The sequence below is a fragment of the Tamandua tetradactyla genome, chromosome 17 (genome assembly GCF_023851605.1).
Source record: "Tamandua tetradactyla isolate mTamTet1 chromosome 17, mTamTet1.pri, whole genome shotgun sequence".
Classification (NCBI taxonomy): Eukaryota; Metazoa; Chordata; class Mammalia; order Pilosa; family Myrmecophagidae; genus Tamandua; species Tamandua tetradactyla.
The window spans coordinates 14,223,521-14,245,727 of NC_135343.1; the positions used below are offsets into that span (position 1 = coordinate 14,223,521).

At 37.6% G+C, this 22,207-nt stretch overlaps 1 protein-coding gene across 6 annotated transcripts in view; it reads left to right on the forward strand.

The window, feature by feature from the left end:
- MTA3 (metastasis associated 1 family member 3) overlaps positions 1 to 22,207 on the forward strand; it is a 218,975-nt gene that overhangs the window by 102,011 nt on the left and 94,757 nt on the right. For all 6 annotated transcript variants that reach the window (XM_077134094.1, XM_077134089.1, XM_077134090.1 and 3 more), the window contains one exon: positions 8,671 to 8,734. In XM_077134094.1, the coding sequence (XP_076990209.1) occupies positions 8,671 to 8,734 (64 nt within the window). The remainder of the gene's footprint in view (positions 1 to 8,670; positions 8,735 to 22,207) is intronic.

The following is a 22,207-nucleotide window of genomic DNA, read 5'->3' on the forward strand; positions in this document are numbered from 1 at the left end:
GCAATTCTATATTCAGCTTTTTGAGGAACCGCCAAACTGCTTTCCACAGTGGTTGCACCATTTGACATTCCCACCAACAGTGGATAAGTGTGCCTCTTTCTCCGCATCCTCTCCAGCACTTGTCATTTTCTGTTTTGTTGATAATGGCCATTCTGGTGGGTGTGAGATGATATCTCATTGTGGTTTTGATTTGCATTTCTCTAATGGCCAGGGACATTGAGCATCTCTTCATGTGCCTTTTGGCCATTTGTATTTCCTCTTCTGATAGGTGTCTGTTCAAGTCTTTTTCCCATTTTGTAATTGGGTTGGTTGCCTTTTTGTTTATGTTGAGTTGAACAATCTCTTTATAAATTCTGGATACTAGACCTTTATCTGATATGTCATTTCCAAATATTGTCTCCCATTGTGTAGGCTGTCTTTCTACTTTCTTGATGAAGTTCTTTGATGCACAAAAGTGTTTAATTTTGAGGAGCTCCCATTTATTTCCTTCCTTCTTCAGTGCTCTTGCTTTAGGTTTAAGGTCCGTAAAACCGCCTCCAATTGTAAGTTTCATAAGATATGTCCCAACATTTTCCTCTAACTGTTTTATGGTCTTAGACCTAATGTTTAGATCTTTGATCCATTTTGAGTTAACTTTTGTATAGGGTGTGAGATATGGGTCTTCTTTCATTCTTTTGCATATGGATATCCAGTTCTCTAGGTACCATTTATTGAAGAGACTGTTCTGTCCCAGGTGAGTTGGCTTGACTGCCTTATCAAAGATCAAATGTCCATAGATGAGAGGGTCTATTTCTGAGCACTCTATTCGATTCCATTGGTCGATATATCTATCTTTATGCCAATACCATGCTGTTTTGACCACTGTGGCTTCATAGTATGCCTTAAAGTCAGGCAGTGTGAGACCTCCAGCTTCGTTTTTTTTCCTCAAGATGTTTTTAGCAATTCGGGACACCCTGCCCTTCCAGATAAATTTGCTTATTGGTTTTTCTATTTCTGAAAAGTAAGTTGTTGGGATTTTGATTGGTATTGCATTGAATCTGTAAATCAATTTAGGTAGGATTGACATCTTAACTATATTTAGTCTTCCAATCCATGAACACGGTATGCCCTTCCATCTATTTAGGTCTTCTGTGATTTCTTTTAACAGTTTTTTGTAGTTTTCTTTATATAGGTTTTTTGTCTCTTTTATTCCTAGGTATTTTATTCTTTTAGTTGCAATTGTAAATGGGATTCGTTTCTTGATTTCCCCCTCCGCTTGTTCATTGCTAGTGTATAGAAACGCTACAGATTTTTGAATGTTGATCTTGTCACCTGCTACTTTGCTGTACTCATTTATTAGCTCTAGTAGTTTTGTTGTGGATTTTTCCGGGTTTTCAACGTATAGTATCATATCGTCTGCAAACAGTGATAGTTTTACTTCTTCCTTTCCATTTTGATGCCTTGTATTTCTTTTTCTTGTCTAATTGCTCTGGCTAGAACCTCCAACACAATGTTGAATAATAGTGGTGATAGTGGATATCCTTGTCTTGTTCCTGATCTTAGGGGGAAAGTTTTCAATTTTTCCCCATTGAGGATGATATTAGCTGTGGGTTTTTCATATATTCCCTCTATCATTTTAAGGAAGTTCCCTTGTATTCCTATCCTTTGAAGTGTTTTCAACAGGAAAGGATGTTGAATCTTGTAAATGCCTTCTCTGCTTCAATTGAGATGATCATGTGATTTTTCTGCTTTGATTTGTTGATATGGTGTATTCCATTAATTAATTTTCTTATGTTGAACCATCCTTGCATACCTGGGATGAATCCTACTTGGTCATGATGTGTAATTCTTTTAATGTGTTGTTGGATAAAATTTGCTAGAATTTTATTGAGGATTTTTGCATCTATATTCATTAGAGAGATTGGTCTGTAGTTTTCTTTTTTTGTAATATCTTTGCCTGGTTTTGGTATGAGGGTGATGTTGGCTTCGTAAAATGAATTAGGTAGTTTTCCCTCCACTTCGATTTTTTTGAAGAGTTTGAGGAGAGTTGGTACTAATTCTTTCTGGAATGTTTGATAGAATTCAGATGTGAAGCCATCTGGTCCTGGACTTTTCTTTTTAGGAAGCTTTTGATCTTTTTAAATTTGTTAAGACTTGCTTTGTGACCCAGCATATGGTCTATCTTTGAGAATGATCCATGAGCACTTGAGAAAAAGGTGTATCCTGCTGTTGTGGGATGTAATGTCCTATAAATGTCTATTAAGTCTAGTTCATTTATAGTAATATTCAGATTCTCTATTTCTTTGTTGATCCTCTGTCTAGATGTTCTGTCCCTTGATGAGAGTGGTGAGTTGAAGTCTCCAACTATTATGGTATATGAGTCTATTTCCCTTTTCAGTGTTTGCAGTATATTCCTCACGTATTTTGGGGCATTCTGATTCGGTGCGTAAATATTTATGATTGTTATGTCTTCTTGTTTAATTGTTCCTTTTATTAGTATATAGTGTCCTTCTTTGTCTCTTTTAACTGTTTTACATTTGAAGTCTAATTTGTTGGATATTAGTATAGCCACTCCTGCTCTTTTCTGGTTGTTATTTGCATGAAATATCTTTTCCCAACCTTTCACTTTCAACCTATGTTTATCTTTGGGTCTAAGATGTGTTTCCTGTAGACAGCATATCGAAGGATCCTGTTTTTTAATCCATTCTGCCAATCTATGTCTTTTGATTGGGGAATTCAGTCCATTGACATTTAGTGTTATTACTGTTTGGATAATATTTTCCTCTAACATTTTGCCTTTTGTATTATATATATCATATCTGATTTTCCTTCTTTCTACACTCTTTTCCATATCTCTCTCTTCTGTCTTTTTGTATCTGACTCTAGTGCTCCCTTTAGTATTTCTTGCAGAGCTGGTCTCTTGGTCACAAATTCTTTCAGTGACTTTTTGTCTGAGAATGTTTTAATTTCTCCCTCATTTTTGAAGGATAATTTTGCTGGATATAGGAGTCTTGGTTGGCAGTTTTTCTCTTTTAGTATTTTAAATATATCATCCCACTGTCTTCTAGCTTCCATGGTTTCTGCTGAGAAATCTACACAAAGTCTTATTGGGTTTCCCTTGTATGTAATGAATTGTTTTTCTCTTGCTGCTTTCAAGATCTTCTCTTTCTCTTTGACCTCTGACATTCTAACTAGTAAGTGTCTTGGAGAACACCTATTTGGGTCTAATCTCTTTGGGGTGCGCTGCACTTCTTGGATCTGTAATTTTTAGGTCTTTCATAAGAGTTGGGGAATTTTCAGTGATAATTTCCTCCATTAGTTTTTCTCCTCCTTTTCCCTTCTCTTCTCTTTCTGGGACACCCACAACACGTATATTTGTGCGGTTCATATTGTCCTTGAGTTCCCTGATACCCTGTTCAAATTTTTCCATTCTTTTCCCTATAGTTTCTGTTTCTTTTTGGAATTCAGATGTTCCATCCTCCAAATCACTAATTCTATCTTCTGTCTCTTTAAATCTATCATTGTAGCTATCCATTATTTTTTCTATGTTTGCTACTTTATCCTTCACTTCCATAAGTTCTGCAATTTGTTTTTTCAGTTTTTCTATTTCTTCTTTATGTTCAGCCCATGTCCTCTTCATGTCCTCCCTCAATTTATCGATTTCATTTTTGAAGAGGTTTTCCATTTCTGTTCGTATATTCAGCATTAGTTGTCTCAGCTCTTGTGTCTCATTTGAGCTATTGGTTTGTTCCTTTGACTGAGCCATATTCTCAATCTTTTGAGCGTGGACAGTTATCTTCTGCTGCTGGCGTCTGGGCATTTATTCAGATTTCTCTTGGTGTTGGACCCAGCAAGGTTGTAATATTTTTCTGTGAAATCTCTGGGTTCTGTTTTTCTTATCCTGCCCAGTAGGTGGCGCTCGTGGCACACGTTTGTCTGCGGGTCCCACCAGTAAAAGGTGCTGTGGGACCTTAAACTTTGGAAAACTCTCGCCGTCCTGGGTTCGCTAGCCGAAGCGGCTTGAGCCGGCCCGGGGTCCGAACGCAGGGAGGGTTGCTGGTCGCCGCAGCCAGGGAAAGAGCCCGTCCGAATTTCCTAGTCGGCGCTGGGCAACAAGCGTGGCGGGAGGGCGCCAGCGGCAGCGGCCCGCCCGAGAGAGTGCACGTTCCCCGGGAATCACGGGGTCACCGTTCTCCGCGGTTTGGAGATTTCCGATCCAATTCTCTCAGTTGGTCCGGGGGCTGCGCGTGGTGTGGGTGCCAGCCGTCTTTGTTTCAGGGGACCGCCTCTCCAATTCTCCCAGCCGGCCCGGGAAGAGGGAAGGGAGTACCTCCGGCCGCTTGCCACCCCGCCCGGTAAGGCCCGCGCGCCTCGGCGATCTCACCCGAGCTGCTTCTCTCAGCCAGCCAGCCGTTCCAGGATGGGGTACGCTGTCTTTTTTATCTCTGTTTTGGCTTTGGGCGCTTTCTGTATCGTTTCTACTCCCCTAGTAGGTGTCCTGGAGAAGAAACTAAGATCCGCGCGTCTTACTAAGCCGCCATCTTCCAGGAAGTCCTTAGGAAGCTTTTGAATGACTAATTCAATTTCTTTACTTGTGATTGGTTTGTTGAGGTCATCTATTTCTTCTTGAGTCAAAGTTGGTTGTTCATGTCTTTCCAGGAACCCGTCCATTTCATCTAAATTGTTGTATTTATTAGCGTAAAGTTGAGTACTGGCATGCCCCCAGTATGAGAATGAATGCCTGCAGCCTAGATGCACATGTGACTGCTTGCAGGGGCAGGAAGGGGGAGGTGGGGGTCAAGTGGCTGGCTGGGGGTACGTGAGTCTTGGCAGGAGCAGGGTGAGCCTGTGCATGTGCGTGGGATAGGTAGGTCAGTCTGGGCAGGCTTGTGCACATGGAAGGGGCAGGGATGTGGGGCAGGGAGATGGTAGTGCGGTGAGGGGTCTGGTGATGGGGTTTAGGTGCGTGCGATGTGTGGGGGGAAATCATGGGCCACAGGGTGGGAGTGGCGCCTATGAGGATAGCGTGTTCAGGGAACGTGGCTTCGAGTACTTCCTAGTCCCTGTCTCCCTATCCATGCACTCCTGAGGGCTGCGAACCTCCGTCTGGAAATGAACGCACTAAGATGTTTGCACTAGCTGGCCAGTCTCCGGTTCTCTCCAATTCTTCTACTTTTGCACCCAGGGCCTCCGTCTGTGGTGTAGAAGACCCTTCCAGGTCACTTATGCGCTCTCCCTTCTCTGTTCTTTGGAGCAGGGGTGAACTCAGCCTGTCCTATTCCATCATCTTCCTTGCATGGTGTTTTATATGGAAAACTGTTTAGAATCCAGTTTGTGGCAAGTGTTAAGACTCAGTGTAAGAAATTCCTTTCTTTTATGAACAGAAAAAGCTTCTGTTGAAAAGGGGAGAAGTTTAAGTTCAGACTCTGCAAATAGAGTAGTGGTCTTCCAAGGCTAGTGTGTCTCAGGATCACTTGGTGAGCCTTGTTACTCAAGTAGATTTCCTTCATCCCTCCCTATGATGTATGGGTTTACTAAGTCTAGTGTGGCACTAAGAAATCTGCATTTTTCCAAGCATTAATGGTTCTCTTGAGCCATTCTACAAGCTTTCAGTTGTTGCAAACCACGGGAAATTCTTTGGGCAGTGGGTAGATGACTGCTGGTTTAAAGTTTCCCCTTTTATTTATAGAAATAATATAACATTTTCAGATAAAAGATATTTATCGTTTATGTACCTTTTTACCTATAATTTTTTAGTCTAGGTGATTATACTGTAAATCCTGTTAAGCAAGTAAGCAGATTCTAAGCTGATCAGTACCTGCCATTAAACATGGAAACATGCTGTGGCATAATGATTTATCTTTCTATCTCGGCAGCTGCTGTGTCAGGAATAGAGTATACTTTGCAGACCTTTTCGAGATGTTTGTAGGGACCATATATTATCTCTATAGAAACACTGTAGTTTCTCTATAGAAAAACTACGTGAATAGTAAACAATTATATTGGCCTGTAGTGATACTTCTTTGTGTTCTTAAAGTCTTTGGTGTGTTTTCATATTTGGATATCTTTGTTCTTTTAGGATTAAAATACCGTGGAAGAGATATAGTGTGTTTCATTGCCTGAGGTTCAGTATAAATCCATTGGGTTATTTTTATCCATTTGGGATTTGATAATAGTTTCTTTAGTTTGTAATCAGATAAAAAAATTACTATGTGTTTACCTATGAACCAAGATTTCCTCAGCTTAAAGGAAGCCAATGCTTTAAGTCTCCCTTAATTAACAACTCTTGGAGTGCAAGTATAAGTGTTAATTACATATTCATATTTGCTTCATAAAATAATTCTAACTCAACCTCTTTGTTAGCTGTTAATTATATGTACATGTATATTTTGTGTCAGTTTTTTCATTTTTAATTATGGTGAAAGTACACTATAGCTGATGAAAAAATTTTAAATTATATTTAAGTACTTATTCTTTCATGTTTGCTGAAAACTACATGTAGTTTAGATTGGCTGGGGTATCTTTGTTGATTTTGTGACCATGTAATCCTTCTAAAACAGTGTAACCAATGTTTCCTTATCTTTTAATGCAAGTGTGAAAATATGGGCTTTATAATTCAATTTAAATTGCTGTATGATTTCAGATGGTATCAGAGAGACTTTGAGTATGCTATATTGTTGGTAGGAAATTTTAACTGTCAAATTTCAAGTGACTTAATGACAGTAGTTTCTAGTAAAATAACCTTCAGTAGGCTGTGTTCTTCTCAACCCCCAAGTTTTTTTTTTTTTTTTTTTTTGGCATGGGCAGGCTCTGGGAATTGAGCCCGGGCCTCTGGCATGGCAGACGAGAATTCTCCCACTTTACCAATTTACCATTGCACCACCCTCAACCCCATTTTTTTTTTTTTTTTTTTTAACATGGGCAGGCACCGGGAATCAAACCCGGGTCCTCAGGCATGGCAGGCAAGCGTTCTTCCCTGCTGAGCCACCGTGGCCTGCCCCAACCCCAATTTTTAAAACAATAAATTGACTTTAGTAAACTAAAAAGGATTTTTCTTTTAAATGATGAAGTACTAAATGTTAGAAAAATCTCCTTGTCAAATGTTATTGAGGTAAACAAAAAGTAAATGAAAACCATTTTTAGAAACACCACTTATTACCTAAGCCGGCTGCATGTGTGAGCACATGGGCATAGGCCACAGGTGGTTCTGTGCAGCTGGAGATGCACCAGCAGCAGCGGAGCACTTGCCCTGACCATGATGCTGCCCTTTGTAGGAGCAGGTCTTTGAGTGTTGTTATGTGTGCTAATGTCATAATATTATTTTTCCGCTTCACTAATATGCATGAATAAAATATATTAGAATAACAGAAAATCTTTATAAGCTTTCTGGTAACCAAATTAGATGTTTTTCAGAATAACAGTGGAATACCATATGCTCTCTGAAAAATATTTTGAAGTGCTCTTTTTTTTTTTAATTAAAAAATTTTTTTAACAACATGCAGAAACGAACATTCTTACCATATGATCATTCCATTCTTGGTATATAATCAATAACTTACAATATTGTCACAAGTTGTGTATTCATCACCTTGATCCTTTCTTAGAACATTTGCATCAATTGAAGTGCTCTTAACCTAAGAGAACAAGATTTTAAAAATTTAAATAGCATATATTTGCATAGTGTTTTGGAAACTATAGTTTTTGACCTCTGCATTACTATTATATATTTTACTTTTGTTTGGTTATTTTTTCTTTGAATAGTTGGTTGTATTATTTCACTGTAATAATCCATTAGCAAGCTCTTCTAGCTTCTTAGTGAATGTACATGTTATATGTTTTCGATTATTTTACGGGAAGGTTGTGTCTTTTAGTTTAAAACTCAGATTATATTATGGCTTTTTAAGGCTGTTTTGTGTACTCTGTCCAATATCTCTAATCTATCAAAAGTCAATTTGTAGCTAGAATGTATAGAGCTGGTGAGGATAATTTTTTAAAGTGCTTTCAGTAGAATGATCCCTCTATGTGGATAACCTTAATTTTTCTCAAGTCTAGACAGACCTTTTTTAGGCATTCACTCCCATAGTCTCACGTTGTCATCAAAAGTAAATACTATTGGACTGCACAATACTGAAATCTATATAAATCTTTGTTTTGCCTGCTGTACTATATGTACTAGAGAGCTTCCTTGTGCTTAAATTTTAACTAGCCGTCTCCTTAGAGCAATTTCAATCAAGTCCAGTTAGTTGCATCCTAGTGTTAGTGGGGACTAGTTTTAGGTTCTTACCTGAACAGACATTGTCTTGGACACCAGCTTTCAGGGCTTTGTCTTGGTCTCAAAACCCCTCGTATAAAATGAGCATTGATAGATTCAGAGCGTGACTCTCACTCTGAAGATCTCGTATTTTTCTCTTGAATAATTAGGAAATACTTCTTTATAATAAAAATTCACTGCCTAACACAGTTCCTTTCACTATTTAACTTCTCAATAAATGCCTTACAGAAGCAGTGTTATTTTTATAGGTTACCCAACACCAAAATTGTAATATGTGTCTAAATATACATTTAAAGATATTCCTAACAGCCATCTAGCTTCTTAATACCAGTCCTTCTGTGAGGACTCCTAACTTTGTATATGCCATCGCTATGAATGCGGCCTTTCTTACATATAATTCATTTTTTCTCTTTCAACAGGGGAAAATGCACTGTTGCTCTTCTGAATGAGACAGAGTCAGTACTGTCATATCTTGATAAGGAGGTAATTCACTATTGTACTTGTTTTGCTTGCCTTTGTTTGAATTTATTTCTTTTTTATACCAACTTATCATTGGATTATTATGGTAGTATTATAGTAAAGCATAATGGATTAGAACATTTTACTGAATAATTTGATTTTTTGCTTAATTGAAATGAGAGGTGGCAAAAAAGCCATGTGCCTCTCCTTGTTCAGATGGTAATAAAAGGATTTTAAAGTACAGTTGATGCTGTAGTTAGTATGTAATACATGGATTTGGCTTTATGAAATAAATGGCTTTGGTGTACTTGGTATCCCACTCCCTGTTTTTGTTTTTGTTTTACAAATCGCCTTTTTCTTAAGACTTTTTCCAGGTGAGATTTTTGTCATTATTTGTCTGCTTTCTTTCCTAAAATAAATTTTGTCAACTTAAAATACTTATTTCTATGTATATTTTTTTTCTTCCCTTTTTGCATGGACAGGCTACTGGGAATTGAACCCAGGTCTCCGGCATGGCAGGCAAGAACTGTCTGCTGAGCCACCGTGGCCTGCCCTATTTCTATAAATTTTAACAAGACTTTTTTAAAAAAACATTTTAGCAAGTTGGGTATTTTAAAACATTTTATCATGTTCAACTTTTCATCGAAGGGAACAAATTCCTGTAAACAGAATATTCCATATTATACGTAATTTTGTGGGACTACCTTTTAAAATGGTGGTGCTTGTATTACAGGAAAATATTTTACTCTTATTGATGTTTCAGTATTTAGCCTTTGTTTTATATATATATATATATACACACACACACATGCTATTATTTTTTTTAGACATTTGAGATATTTCTTCTAAAAAACTATTTATTACTATATCCAGAAGTGTTGTCCTATTATCTCATAATAGAAAGAGAAAGCATGCCAGCAAAATAGTTATATAAACATGCAAAGCTATGCATCAGAAAACCTTATAAAAGTAAAAAAGAAAACAAACATCTAAGGAAAAAAAGTTAATGGCCTTGATAGCTTATTGTTGTGAAATTTAGTTAAAAAGGTAAAGTAGAATTTATCATTATTCTGTTCAAAGACATAAGTTGGTTGAAAGTGAAAGGATGGAAAAAATATACCATGCATGTAGTAACCAAAAGAGAGCTGAGTAGTTATCCTAATGCTAGATAAAATACATAAATAAACTGTTACAGGGGACAAAGATGGTCATTATATACTGATAAATGGGTCAATTCAACAATTATATTTAACAATTATAAATATATTCACACCTAACAGCAGAGCCTCAGAATATATGAAGCAGATGCTGACAGATTTGAAGGGAGAAAAGGTCTACATTAACACTAGGAGACTTTAATATACCACTTTCAATAATGGATAGAACATCTAGACAGAAGATCAATAGGAAGTAAAAGACTTGAACAATGCCCTAAAACAACTAGGCCTAACAGACATATATACAACACCTCACCCAACAGCAATAGAATACCCATTCTTCTTAAGTGCTTATGGTTTATTCTCCAGAATAGACCATATCTTAGGTCACAAAACCAATGTTAATAAACCCCAAAATACTGAAATCATTCGATGTATCTTCTCTTATACAATGAAATGATCTTGTAACCTGCCACTTTCCTGTACTCATTTATTACCTCTAGTAGTTTTGCTATGGATTTTTCGGGGCTTTTGACATATAGTATATCATCTGCAAAACAGAGTTTTACTTCTTCCTTTCCAATTTTAATGCCTCTTATTTCTTTTTCTTGTCTAATTGCTCCGGTTAGAGCTTCCAACACAATGTTGAATAACAGTGGTGATAGTGGACATCCTTGTCTTGTTCCTGATCTTAGGGGCAAAGTTTTCAGTTTTTCCCCATTGAGGATGATGTTAGCTGTGGGTTTTTCGTATATTCCCTTTATCAATTTGAGGAAATTCCCTTGTATTCCTATCCTTTGAAGTGTTTTCAACAGAAAAGGATGTTGAATTTTGTCAAATGCCTTTTCTGCATCAATCAAGATGATCATGTGGTTTTTCTGCTTTGATTTGTTGATATGGTGTATTACATTAATTGATTTTCTTATGTTGAACCATCCTTGCATACCTGGGATGAATCCTACTTGGTCATGGTATATAATTCCTTTAAAGTGCTGCTGGATTCGATTTGCTAGAATTTTGTTGAGGATTTTTGCATCTGTGTTCATTAGAGAGATTGGTCTGTAGTTTGCTTTTTTTGTAATATCTTTTTCTGGCTTTGGCATGAGGGTGATGTTGGTTTCGTAGAATGAGTTAGGTAGCATTCCTCCCTCTTCAGTTTTTTTGAAGAGTTTGAGCAGAATTGATATTAATTCTTTCTGGAATGTTTGGTAGAATTCACATGTGCAGCTTTCTGGTCCTGGACTTTTGTTTTTGGGGAGCTTCTTAATGACTGATTCAGTTTCTTTACTTGTGATTGGTTTGTTGAGGTTGTCTGTTACTTCTCGAGTCAATGTTGGTTGTTCATACCTTTCTAGAAAGATGTCCATTTCATCTACATTCTCAAGTTTATTAGCATAAAGTTGTTCATAGTATCCTCTCGTTACCTCTTTTATTTCTGTGGGGTTAGTGGTTATGTCTCCTCTTCCATTTCTGATTTTATTTATTTGCATCCTCTCTCTTCTTCTTGTCAACCTTGCTAAGGGTCCATCAATCTTATTAATTTTCTCGTAAAACCAACTTCTGATTTTGTTGATTTTCTTGATTGTTTTCATGTTCTCAATTTTATTTATTTCTGCTATAATTTTCATTATTTCTTTCCTTTTGTTTGCTTTGGGGTTAGTTTGCTGTTCTTTCTCTACTCCTTCCAAGTGGACAGTTAATTCCTCGATTTTTGCTCTTTCTTCTTTTTTGAGATAGGCATTTAGGGCAATAAATTTTCCTCTTAGCACTGCTTTTGCTGCATCCCATAAATTTTGATATGTCGTGTTTTCATTTTCGTTTGCCTCAAGATGTTTACTGATTTCTCTTGTAATTTCTTCCCTGACCCGCTGGTTGTTTAAGAATGTGTTGTTGAGCCTCCATATATTTGTGAATTTTCTGGCACTCTGCCTATTATTGATTCCCAACTTCAGTCCTTTATGATCTGAGAAAGTGTTTTGTATGAATTCAATCTCTTTAAATTTTTGAGACTTGCTTTGTGACCCAGCCTATGGTCTATCCTTGAGAATGATCCATGAGCACTTGAGAAAAATGTATATCCTGGTGTTGTAGAGTGTAATGTTCTATAAATGTCTGTTAAGTCTTACTCATTTATTGTATTATTCAAATTCTCTGTTTCTTTATTGATCCTCTGTCTAGATGTTCTGTCCATCAATGAGAGTGGTGAATTGAAGGCTCCAACTATTATGGTAGATGTGTCTATTTCTCTTTTTAGTGTTTGCCTCATGTATTTTGGAGTATTCTGGCTCGGTGCATAAATATTTATGATTGTTATGTCTTCTTGTTGAATTATTCCTTTTAGTAATACATAGTGTCCTTCTTTGTCTCTTTTGACTTTTTACATTTGAAGTCTAATTTGTTGGATATTAGTATAGCTACTCCTGCTGTTTTCTGATTGTTATTTGCATGAAATATCTTTTCCCAACCTTGCACTTTCAATCTATCTTTTTCCTTGGGTCTAAGATGTGTTTCCTGTAGACAGCATATAGATGGGTCCTGTTTTTAATCCATTCTGCCAGTCTATGCCTTTTGATTTTGGAGTTTAATCATTAACATTTAGTGTGATTACAGTACAGACTGTATCTCATTTGAATTGTTGGTTTGTTCCTTTGACTGGGCCATATTTTCAATTTTCCTAGTGTGATTCGTTATTTTTTGCTGGTGTCTAGGCATTTAATTACCATAATTAGTTTATTCTGGAGATTGTTTTCACTTCTTTTACCTACGGTTTTCTTGCTGGATGGCTTTGTTGTCTATCTTCTTTGACATTCAGTTCAGTTTATTCTGGACCTGTAGCTTAGGTTTTGTTTAACAGACCAGAATTTTTCAGTTCTTTTGTTTCTTGCCCTGCCTGTATGTGCCTTTTCCCACCCTTCAGAGGGTCTACTTAGGTATTACAGACCCCTGCCAGATTTTCCCAGACCAAACTGGCCTCCTGTCAGGAGGAAAGAGTCACCTGCATCAGTTTTCCCTGAAGGTGAGACCCAGCAGGTTGAAAGACTTTCCCCTGAAGTTTCTGAACTCTGTGTTTTTCCTATCCTGCCTAGTATGTGGTGCTTTTCTGCTGCGGATCCCACCAGCATAAGGTGATGGTGTACCTTTAACTTTAGCAGACTCTCCCTGATGGGGGCAAGGTTGTGACAGAGGAGAGGTTGTAGGCTAGCTTTAATCACTTCAATTTTCCAAACCCTGGGGTCTGAATTCCTTGAGGGAGGGATTCTACCTGAACTGGCCCCACTCTTTTCCCAGGGAAGGCACAGGCTCCAGACAAGCGCTCAAACAAGCTTGTTTCTGCCTATGCCTGGGGCAGTTGCAGACTGAGAAGCCCTGCTGCTGTATCGAAAGGGAATCAAAGCTTTGTAGAAACACAGCCACAAAGATGAAAGAGAAAAATCCTTCTCGGGTTTGCCAATCAAGAGCTTAAGTTGGTACTTTGCTCTGTGTATCTCCAGGTTCTGTGTGCCCTCTCCTTTCCTTCAGGGCCCAGATCCTTTCACATATTATGTGCTATCCAATCCAAAAACCTTCTGGTTCTTTTTTTTTTTTTTTTCATCAGCCCTGCCCCCTTGGTGCTGGGGCAAAAATCAGCAACCTCCACTTTGACAAGGTTCAGCTGATCTGGGGGTCTATTTTTAGTAGTCAGAATTTGTGAATTAAGTCCACAGTTGGAGCTTAGTTGCAGTCAGCCTCTGCTGCTAGTTAAGTCCCTTTCATTTGCCCTCTGGGAAGCAGGCTGTTGGGGTGGGGTGCCGGCTGCCACCTCTTGGGGTACTATGGTTCTGTGGGGGGCTTGCAACTGGTTCAGCTGGTCCAGACTGGGGTACACTGTGTGTCCGGTCACTGACATGGCCACAGCCGTTGTTCTGTACTGTTCCTGGCTATTTAGTAGCTGTTCTGGGGACGTACTATATCCACACCTCACTAAGCTGCCATCTTGCACTCTCCTGATACAAAGGAATGAAGCAAGAAATCAATGCAAAGGGAGAAACAAAAACTTCACAAATATGTGGAAATTAAACAGCATACTCTTAAACAAAACCAGTGGGTTCAAAAGGAAATTAGAAGGGAAAGTAGGAAATACCTTGAGATGCATGAAAATGAAAATTATGAGAAGCCGCAAAAAGACAGTGCTAAGAGGAAAATTAATAACTCCAAACTCTTGTGTTAGAAAAGGAGAGAGGATCAATGAGCCCCAAACTCTTACATTAAAAAGGCAGATTTCAAATCAGAGATCTAACCTCAAAATGAGAAGAAATCGAAAAAGAGGAACAAACTATAAACATAAAACAAGCAGAAGTAAGGAAACAACAGAAGATTTGAATTGAGAATAAAACCCAACAGAGAGAGCAGCAATGAGACCAAAATTTGGGTTCTGTGAAAAGATTAATAAAATTGACAGACTTTTAGGTATACTGATGAAAAAGAAGAAAAAGAGAGAGAGAGAGGTCAGAAAACACTAAAATCAGAAATTATAAAAGGGGGATATTACTACCAAGCTCAGTGAAATAAAAAGAACTATCAGAGAATGCTGTAAACAGCTGTACAACCAACAAATTATAGATAGCCTCAAAGAAACGGACAAATGCCTAGAAACGCCCAAACTACTTACACTGACTCAAGAAGGAACAGAAGATTTCAACAAATCAGTAGCTTGTAAAGAGATCAGATTAGTAATTTAAAACCTCTGAACATATAATAGGAGTCGGTTTCCTAGATCTTAACACCCAAAGCACAAGCATTGAAGAAATAAATAAATAAATAAATGGAAACTCCTCGAAATTAAACACTTTTGTGCATCAAAGAACTTTGTCAAGAAATAAAAAGACAGTCTACGCAACAGAAGACAGTATTTGGAAATTATATATCAAATAAAGGTCTAGTATCCAGAATATATAAAGAGATTGTTCAACTCAACAACAAAAAGACAAACAACCCAATTACTAAATGGGCAAAAGACCTGAACAGACACTTCTCAGAAGAGGAAATACAAATGCCTGAAAGGCACATGAAAAGATGCTCAACTTTCCTGGCTATTAGGGAAATGCAAATCAAAACCACAATGAGGGACTTCCGGAGAAGATGGCAGCTTAGTAAGGCGCGCGGGTCTTAGTTCCTCCTCTAGAACAACTACTAAAGAACTAGAAACAGTACAGAACAGCTCCCGGAGCCACGACAGAGACCAGACACACAGCGTACCCCATTCTGGACCGGCTGGACCGCCTAAGAGACTCCGCTGCGGTGAGGTCCCCGAGAGGCGCACGCTTCCCCGGGCTGCGGTGGCTGGCAGCCGTAGCCCCTCCCTCCCTCCTTCCCAGGCCAGCTGGGAGCTTTGGTTTGGCAGTTCCCCAAGCCGCGGCGGCTGGCGCCCCTCCCCCACGCGTGGCTTCCCGGGCCAGCTGGGAGCCTCGGATCTGCGGTTCCCCAAGCCGTGGTGGCCGGCGACCGGAGCCCCTTCCACACACACGGCTTCCTGGGCCTACACAATGGGAGACAATATTTGGAAACGACATATCAAATAAAGGTCTAGTATCCAGAATTTATAAAGAGATTGTTCAATTCAACAACAAAAAGACAGCCAACCCAATTACAAAATGGGAAAAAGACTTGGACAGACACCTCTCAGAAGAGGAAATACAAATGGCCAAAAGGCATATGAAGAAATGCTCAATGTCCCTGGCCATTAGAGAAGTGCAAATCAAAACCACAATGAAATATCATCTCACACCCACCAGAATGGCCATTATCAACAAAACAAAAAATGACAAGTGCTGGAGAGGATGCAGAGAAAAAGGCACACTTATCCACTGTTGGTGGGAATGTCAAATGGTGCAACCACTGTGGAAGGCAGTTTGGCGGTTCCTCAAAAAGCTGAATATAGAATTGCCATACGACCCAGCAATACCATTGCTAGGTATCTACTCAAAGGACTTAAGGGCAAAGACACAAACGGACATTTGCACACCAATGTTTATAGCAGCATTATTTACAATTGCAAAGAGATGGAAACAGCCCAAATGTCCATCAACAGACGAGTGGCTAAACAAACTGTGGTATATACATACGATGGAATATTATGCAGCTTTAAGACAGAATAAACTTATGAAGCATGTAATAACATGGATGGACCTAGAGAACATTATGCTGAGTGAGACTAGCCAAAAACTAAAGGACAAATACTGTATGGTCCCACTGATGTGAACCGACATTTGAGAATAAACCTGGAATATGTCATTGGTAACAGAGACCAGCAGGAGTTAGAAACAGGGTAAAATAATGGGTAATTGGAGCTGAAGGGATACAGACTGTACAACAGGACTAGATACAAAAACTCAAAAATGGACAGCACAATACTACCTAATTGTAATTATGTTAAAACACTGAATGAAGCTGCATCTGAGCTGTAGGTTATTTGTTTGTTTGTTTGTTTTTTTATATATTTTTTGGTATTTTTTATTTTTATTTTTCTCTATATTATCATTTTATTTCTTTTTCTATTGTCTTGCTATTTCTTTTTCTAAATCGTTGCAAATGTACTAAGAAATGATGATCATACATACAACTATGTGATGATATTAAGAATTACTGATTGCATATGTAGAATGGAATGATTTCTAAATGTTGTGTTAATTTTTTTTTAATTAATTAAAAAAAAATTACAATGAGCTATCATCTCACACCTACCAGAATGGCCATTATCAATAAAACAGAAAATTACAAGTTATGGAGAGAATGTGGAGAAAGAGGCACACTTATCCACTGTTGGTGGGAATATAAAATAGTACAACCACTGTAGAAGGCAGTTTGGTGATTCCTCAGGAAGCGAAGTATAGAATTGACGTATGATCTGGCAATACCATTGCTAGGTAACTACTCAGAGGACGTGAGGGCAAGGACATTAATGGACATTTGCACACAAATGTTAATAGCAGCATTATTTAAATTGCTAAGAGATGGAGACAGCCAAAATGTCCATCAACAGACAAGTGACTGAACAAGCTGTGGTATATACATACAATGGAATATGCAGTTGTAAGACAGAATAAAGTTATCAAGTATGTAACAACATGGATGGACCTTGAGGACATTATGCTGAGTGAGATTAGCCAGAAACAAAAGGACAAATATTATATGGTCTCACCGATATGAACTAATATTAGTAAATGAACTTGGAGAATTTCAGTTGGTAACAGAGATCATGAGGAGATAGAAATAGAGTAAGATATTGGATAATTGGAGCTGAAGGGATACAGATTGTACAACGGGACTGAATGTAAAAACTCAGAAATGGACAGCACAATACTACCTAACTGTAATACAATTAAGTTAAAACACTGAATGAAGCTGAATGTGAAAATGATAGAGGGAGGAAGGCTCGGGGCACAAATGAAATCAGGAAGAAAGATAGACGATAAAGACTGACATGGTATCATCTAGGAATGCCTAGAGTGTATAATGATGGTGACTAAATGTACAAATTTTAAAAATGTTTCTGCATGAGGAAGAACAAAGGAATGCCATTACTGCAGGGTGATGAAAATAGATGGTAATTAATATTTAAAATTTTCAACTTATGTATGAGACTAAAGCAAAAAATATTTATTTGGTACAAAACTTATATTTTGACTAGTGCATTTCCTAATATAACTTATGTAGACAGTTTAATTGAACACCATAAGTACGTGGAACCTTGAGTAGGACATGAGACTTTGTTGGTTTGTCCAGAGTGATGCCCTGATAAATCCCAGAGTGATTTAAACAGTGAGTAAAAAAGTATTTGCAAAGTCCCCTTTGGGGAGTGGTGAAAAGGGGGGAAAATTCATCTTCCCCAAGTTGAATTCTTAATATTCTCACAAGCATTGCGGAGAACCAAAGCAGTAGGCTAAGCCCCCAATCTTGGGGTTTGTTCACATGAAACTTAACCCCACACAGGACAGGTCAAGCCTACTTAAAATTAGGCCTAAGAGTCACCCCCAAGAGAGTCTCTTTTGTTGCTCAGATGTGGCCTCTCTCTCCAGCCAATATAACAAGCATACTCATCACCCACCTCCTGTCTGCATGGGACATGACTCCCAGGGGTGTGGACCATCTTGGTAACATGGGACACAAATCCTAGAATGAGCTGGGACTCAGCATCAAGGAATTGAGAAAACCCTTAGAATGAGTTGAGACTCAGTATCAAGGGATTGAGAAAACCTTCTCAACCAAAAGGGGGGAGAGTGAAATGAGACAAAATTAAGTGTCAATGCCTGAGAGATTCCAAACAGAGTCGAGAGGTTATCCTGGAGGTTATTCTTACGCATTAAATAGATATCACCTTGTTAGTCAAGATGTAATGGAGAGGCTGGAGGGAACTGCCTGAAAATGTAGAGCTGTGTTCCAGTAGCTATGTTTCTTGAAGATGATTGTATAATGATATAGCTTTCACAGTGTGACCGTGTTATTGTGAAACCTTGTGTCTGATGCTCCTTTTATCTACCTCATCAACAGAATAGTAAAACATATGGAATAAAAATAAGTAATAGGGGGAACAAATGTTAAAATAAATTTAGATTTAAATGCTAGTGATCAATGAAATGGAGGGGTAAGGGATATGGTATGCATGAATTTTTTTGTTTTCTTTTTATGAATAGATGCAAATGTTCTAAGAAATGATCGTGATGAATATGTGAGTATGTGATGATATTGTGAATTACTGATTATGTTGAACGCAATGATCAAAAGTTGAGACTGTTTGCATTTGTTTGGTGTTATATTTAAAAAAATTTTTTAATTAATAATAATTTAAAAAAATGCAGCAAATAAGAATTTGAACTATGTGCACCTCAAAACACTGTTACAAGGAAAATCAACAGCAAACACCCCCACACCATCCCCACCAAAGTGGCAGACGAACTTTGCAGCAAATCAGAAATCAATATCAAAAAGGTGACATATGCTATACTGTATCCTTAAACAGGAAATATACTTCTAAAAAAAAAAGAAAAGAAAAGAAAACATTTTAGAATGTATGCATGATATCAGAATAAAATTTTTTATTCAATCCATTGGAACTACAAATAAATAAAAAATTAGAACAAAGGGAAGCATGTTCAGAACCTTGTGCTAGGCAGTGATTTCTTTGACTTTACACAGAAAGTTTATTCCACAAAAGAAAAAACATAAATGAAACCTCATCACATTAAAAACTTATGTACATTGGAGGACTTTAACACAAGTAAGATGGGCTACTCAACGGGAGAAAATATTTGGAGACCCTGTATCTTATAGGGGTTTAATATCCAGAATATATAAATAAATTCTTCTACTCAACAACAAAAAGACCCACAACCCAATTTAAAAATGGACAAAAACTTGATTAAACATTTCTCCAAAGAAGATGTATAAATGGCCAAAAGAAGGGTGCAGGGGTGGTTCAGTGGTAGAATGCTCGCCTTCCATGCAGGAGACCTGAGTTCGATTCGCAGACCATAACACCTAAAAGAAAAAAAAGGCCAAAACACATGAAATTGCGTTCAGCATCATTAACCATTAGGGAAATGCAAACGAAAACCACAATGAGATATCATTTCACACACACTAGAATTGGTATTATTTACAAAGAAAAGAGGAAAATTATGAGCATTATGCGCATATGAGAAGATGTAGAGAAATAGTATCGCTCATCCATTGCTGGTGGGAATGTAAAATGGCGCAGCCACTATGGTTTGGCAATTCCTCAGAGAGGTAAATACAGAATTATCATACAACTTGGCATTCCAACATCTAGGTAGATACTCAAAAGAACTGAGAGCAGAATCTCAAAAAGATATTCGTTAATAGTGGCATTATTCACAATTGTCAAAAGATAGAAGCAACTTAAATGTCTATCAACAGATGAATGGGTAAACAAAATGTGGTTTATTAGGATGAAATATTATTTACCCATGAAAATGAACAGGATTTTCATCTTGTTGAATGAAATAAGGCAGTCATAAAAGGACAAATACTGTCTGATGTAACTAATATGTTATAAGTAGAATGGTAGCGCAAAAACCAGGAACGAGGGCCTCCAGGAACGTTCTGCGAAGTTAGAACAGGCTGAGACTAAGGATCTACAGTTTCGGAAGCAGGTTTTATTAGCTTGTTTGCAAGAGGGCCCAACTAAGTCACCTCAAAAGTCTGAGTCCGGAACAAAAGGCAACCTTAGCTTTTATAGACTTTTTGACATGATAAAGATAAGGTACACAACTGGCTGATTTAAGTTGAGAATGGCCCAGAGCTGAACCGTTGAGGGGCCCCCACCCCAGGAATGTCTTCTTTTGCCTTTGTGCATTTTTACCAGTCCTGAAGGCTAGGGGAGGGGGTTTCTACACCAGGAAATGAACCTTATCTCACTTGCCTGCAAGGAGAGGGGTTTGGGGATTTTCCACAGAGAGCACAGCTAAACCAGAAAGAGGGCAAGGCCTGCCTGCTACAGAATAAGCAAATTCAGAGTTTCATAACCTAGAATATACATTATCAGGTGACGGGGTGGGGATAGGGAATGGAGAGTTCATACTTACTTGGTGCAGAATTTTTGTTTGGGGTAATGGGAAGGGTTTTGTAATGGACAGTGGTGATGGTAGCATAACACTGTGAATGCAATTAACAGCTGCTGAATTATATGTTGAATGTGGTTAAAAGGGGTGATTTTAGGTTGTATGTATATTGTGGAATAGAAATTAAAAAATATATATCCATGGAAGTGTACAACACAGTGAAGTTGAGCCATGGGCTATAGTTAATAGTATAATTATGTAAGTACGCTTTTGTCAGGTGTAGCAGATGTACCCACCAATGCAAGTCGTTGACTATAAGGTGGATTATGGGAACTCTGTATTTTTTTTTTCTGGTAATAAGGTAAAACTTTATTTTAGTTGAAAACCTTTTTTTTATTAATTAAAAAAATTAACAACAAACAAACAAAACAATAAGATTTCATTCCATTCTACATATATAATCAGTAATTCTTAATATCATCACATAGTTGCATATTCATCATTTCTTAGAACATTTGCATCGATTTAGAAAAAGAAATAAAAAGACAACAGAAAAAGAAATAAAACGATAATAGAGAAAAAAGTTATATATACCATACCCCTTACCCCTTGCTTTCATTTACCACTAGCATTTCAAACTAAAATTTTAACATTTGTTCCCCTTATTATTTACTTTTATTCCATATGTTCTACTCTTTTCTTTTTCTTTTTATTTTATTTTTTTTTACAATTTTACTTAAAAAAAAAAGTTACTTCAAGTTATTTCTACTTTTAAATCTGGTGGGAGCCAATGATTTATTTTACAGTTCTTTTTCAGTTTAGTCTTTTCTCCTAACGGTGACCTGCGATTAAAATACATCACAGAATCGCTCAATGGATGGTATTGGGTTTCTCCTTTTCCTTTATCTCACAGTATGTAAGAGCCCTAAGAAGAGAGCTTGAGAATTTGACAGCTTGCTTGGCTCGGTCTTGGCAAAGAGCTGCTGGTCGGGATAGGGCTTTCCTGGATATAGTATAGAAAAGTTAAAGACAGCCCAGCGGGAGGCAGAAGACAGAGTCCCGTTGTTTCAGGTGGCAGAATGCAGCTGAAGCTGGCAGTCAGGTGATTTTATCCATTAGGCTTTGTAACTAGGGCTTTTGAGCTTTTAAGGCACTGTTGGAGAGTTTGACAGGTGTAGTACTAATGGTGGTATAAGCTCATGTTAGAATGCTTATCTGTAGATAGGTAAGCATGAGTTTTTACACTACCATTAGTACTACACCTATCATCATGTGGATACATGTGGATGCTTCAGAATTTCAAGGGAGAACTGCCTAATTATAACTTATACTAATTAAGTGTGTACAAAGTGACATCTTAATAATTATGTATAAGTGCCATGCTTTTAGTTTAACGTGAGTTGGGTGTGCATTTTAATATTTTTAAAAAATGTGGGGTGGACAGGTGTAAGAGCCCCTAGTATTTATGAAGGCCACCCTTTCTATGTAATGGACTTTAGATCATATGATTTCTTTTAATTTCAGGTGTTTGAACTTTGCAAACTTTCAAATCCAGTTTTAGAATAATTCATGGCTTTCTTTAGACTAAAACAAATAACATAACTCTCTGATCTACCTTTATTGTAAACTATTTCTTTTGCCTGGACTTTTGTACAATTTTACAGGATGACAGTAGCACTGTATTCTTAAAGATTTGTGAATATACTCACTGAAATGAAGTTTTATACACTTATCCACTTGGAATTTTTTAAACATTTTTTATTGTGAAATATACATGCAGGAAA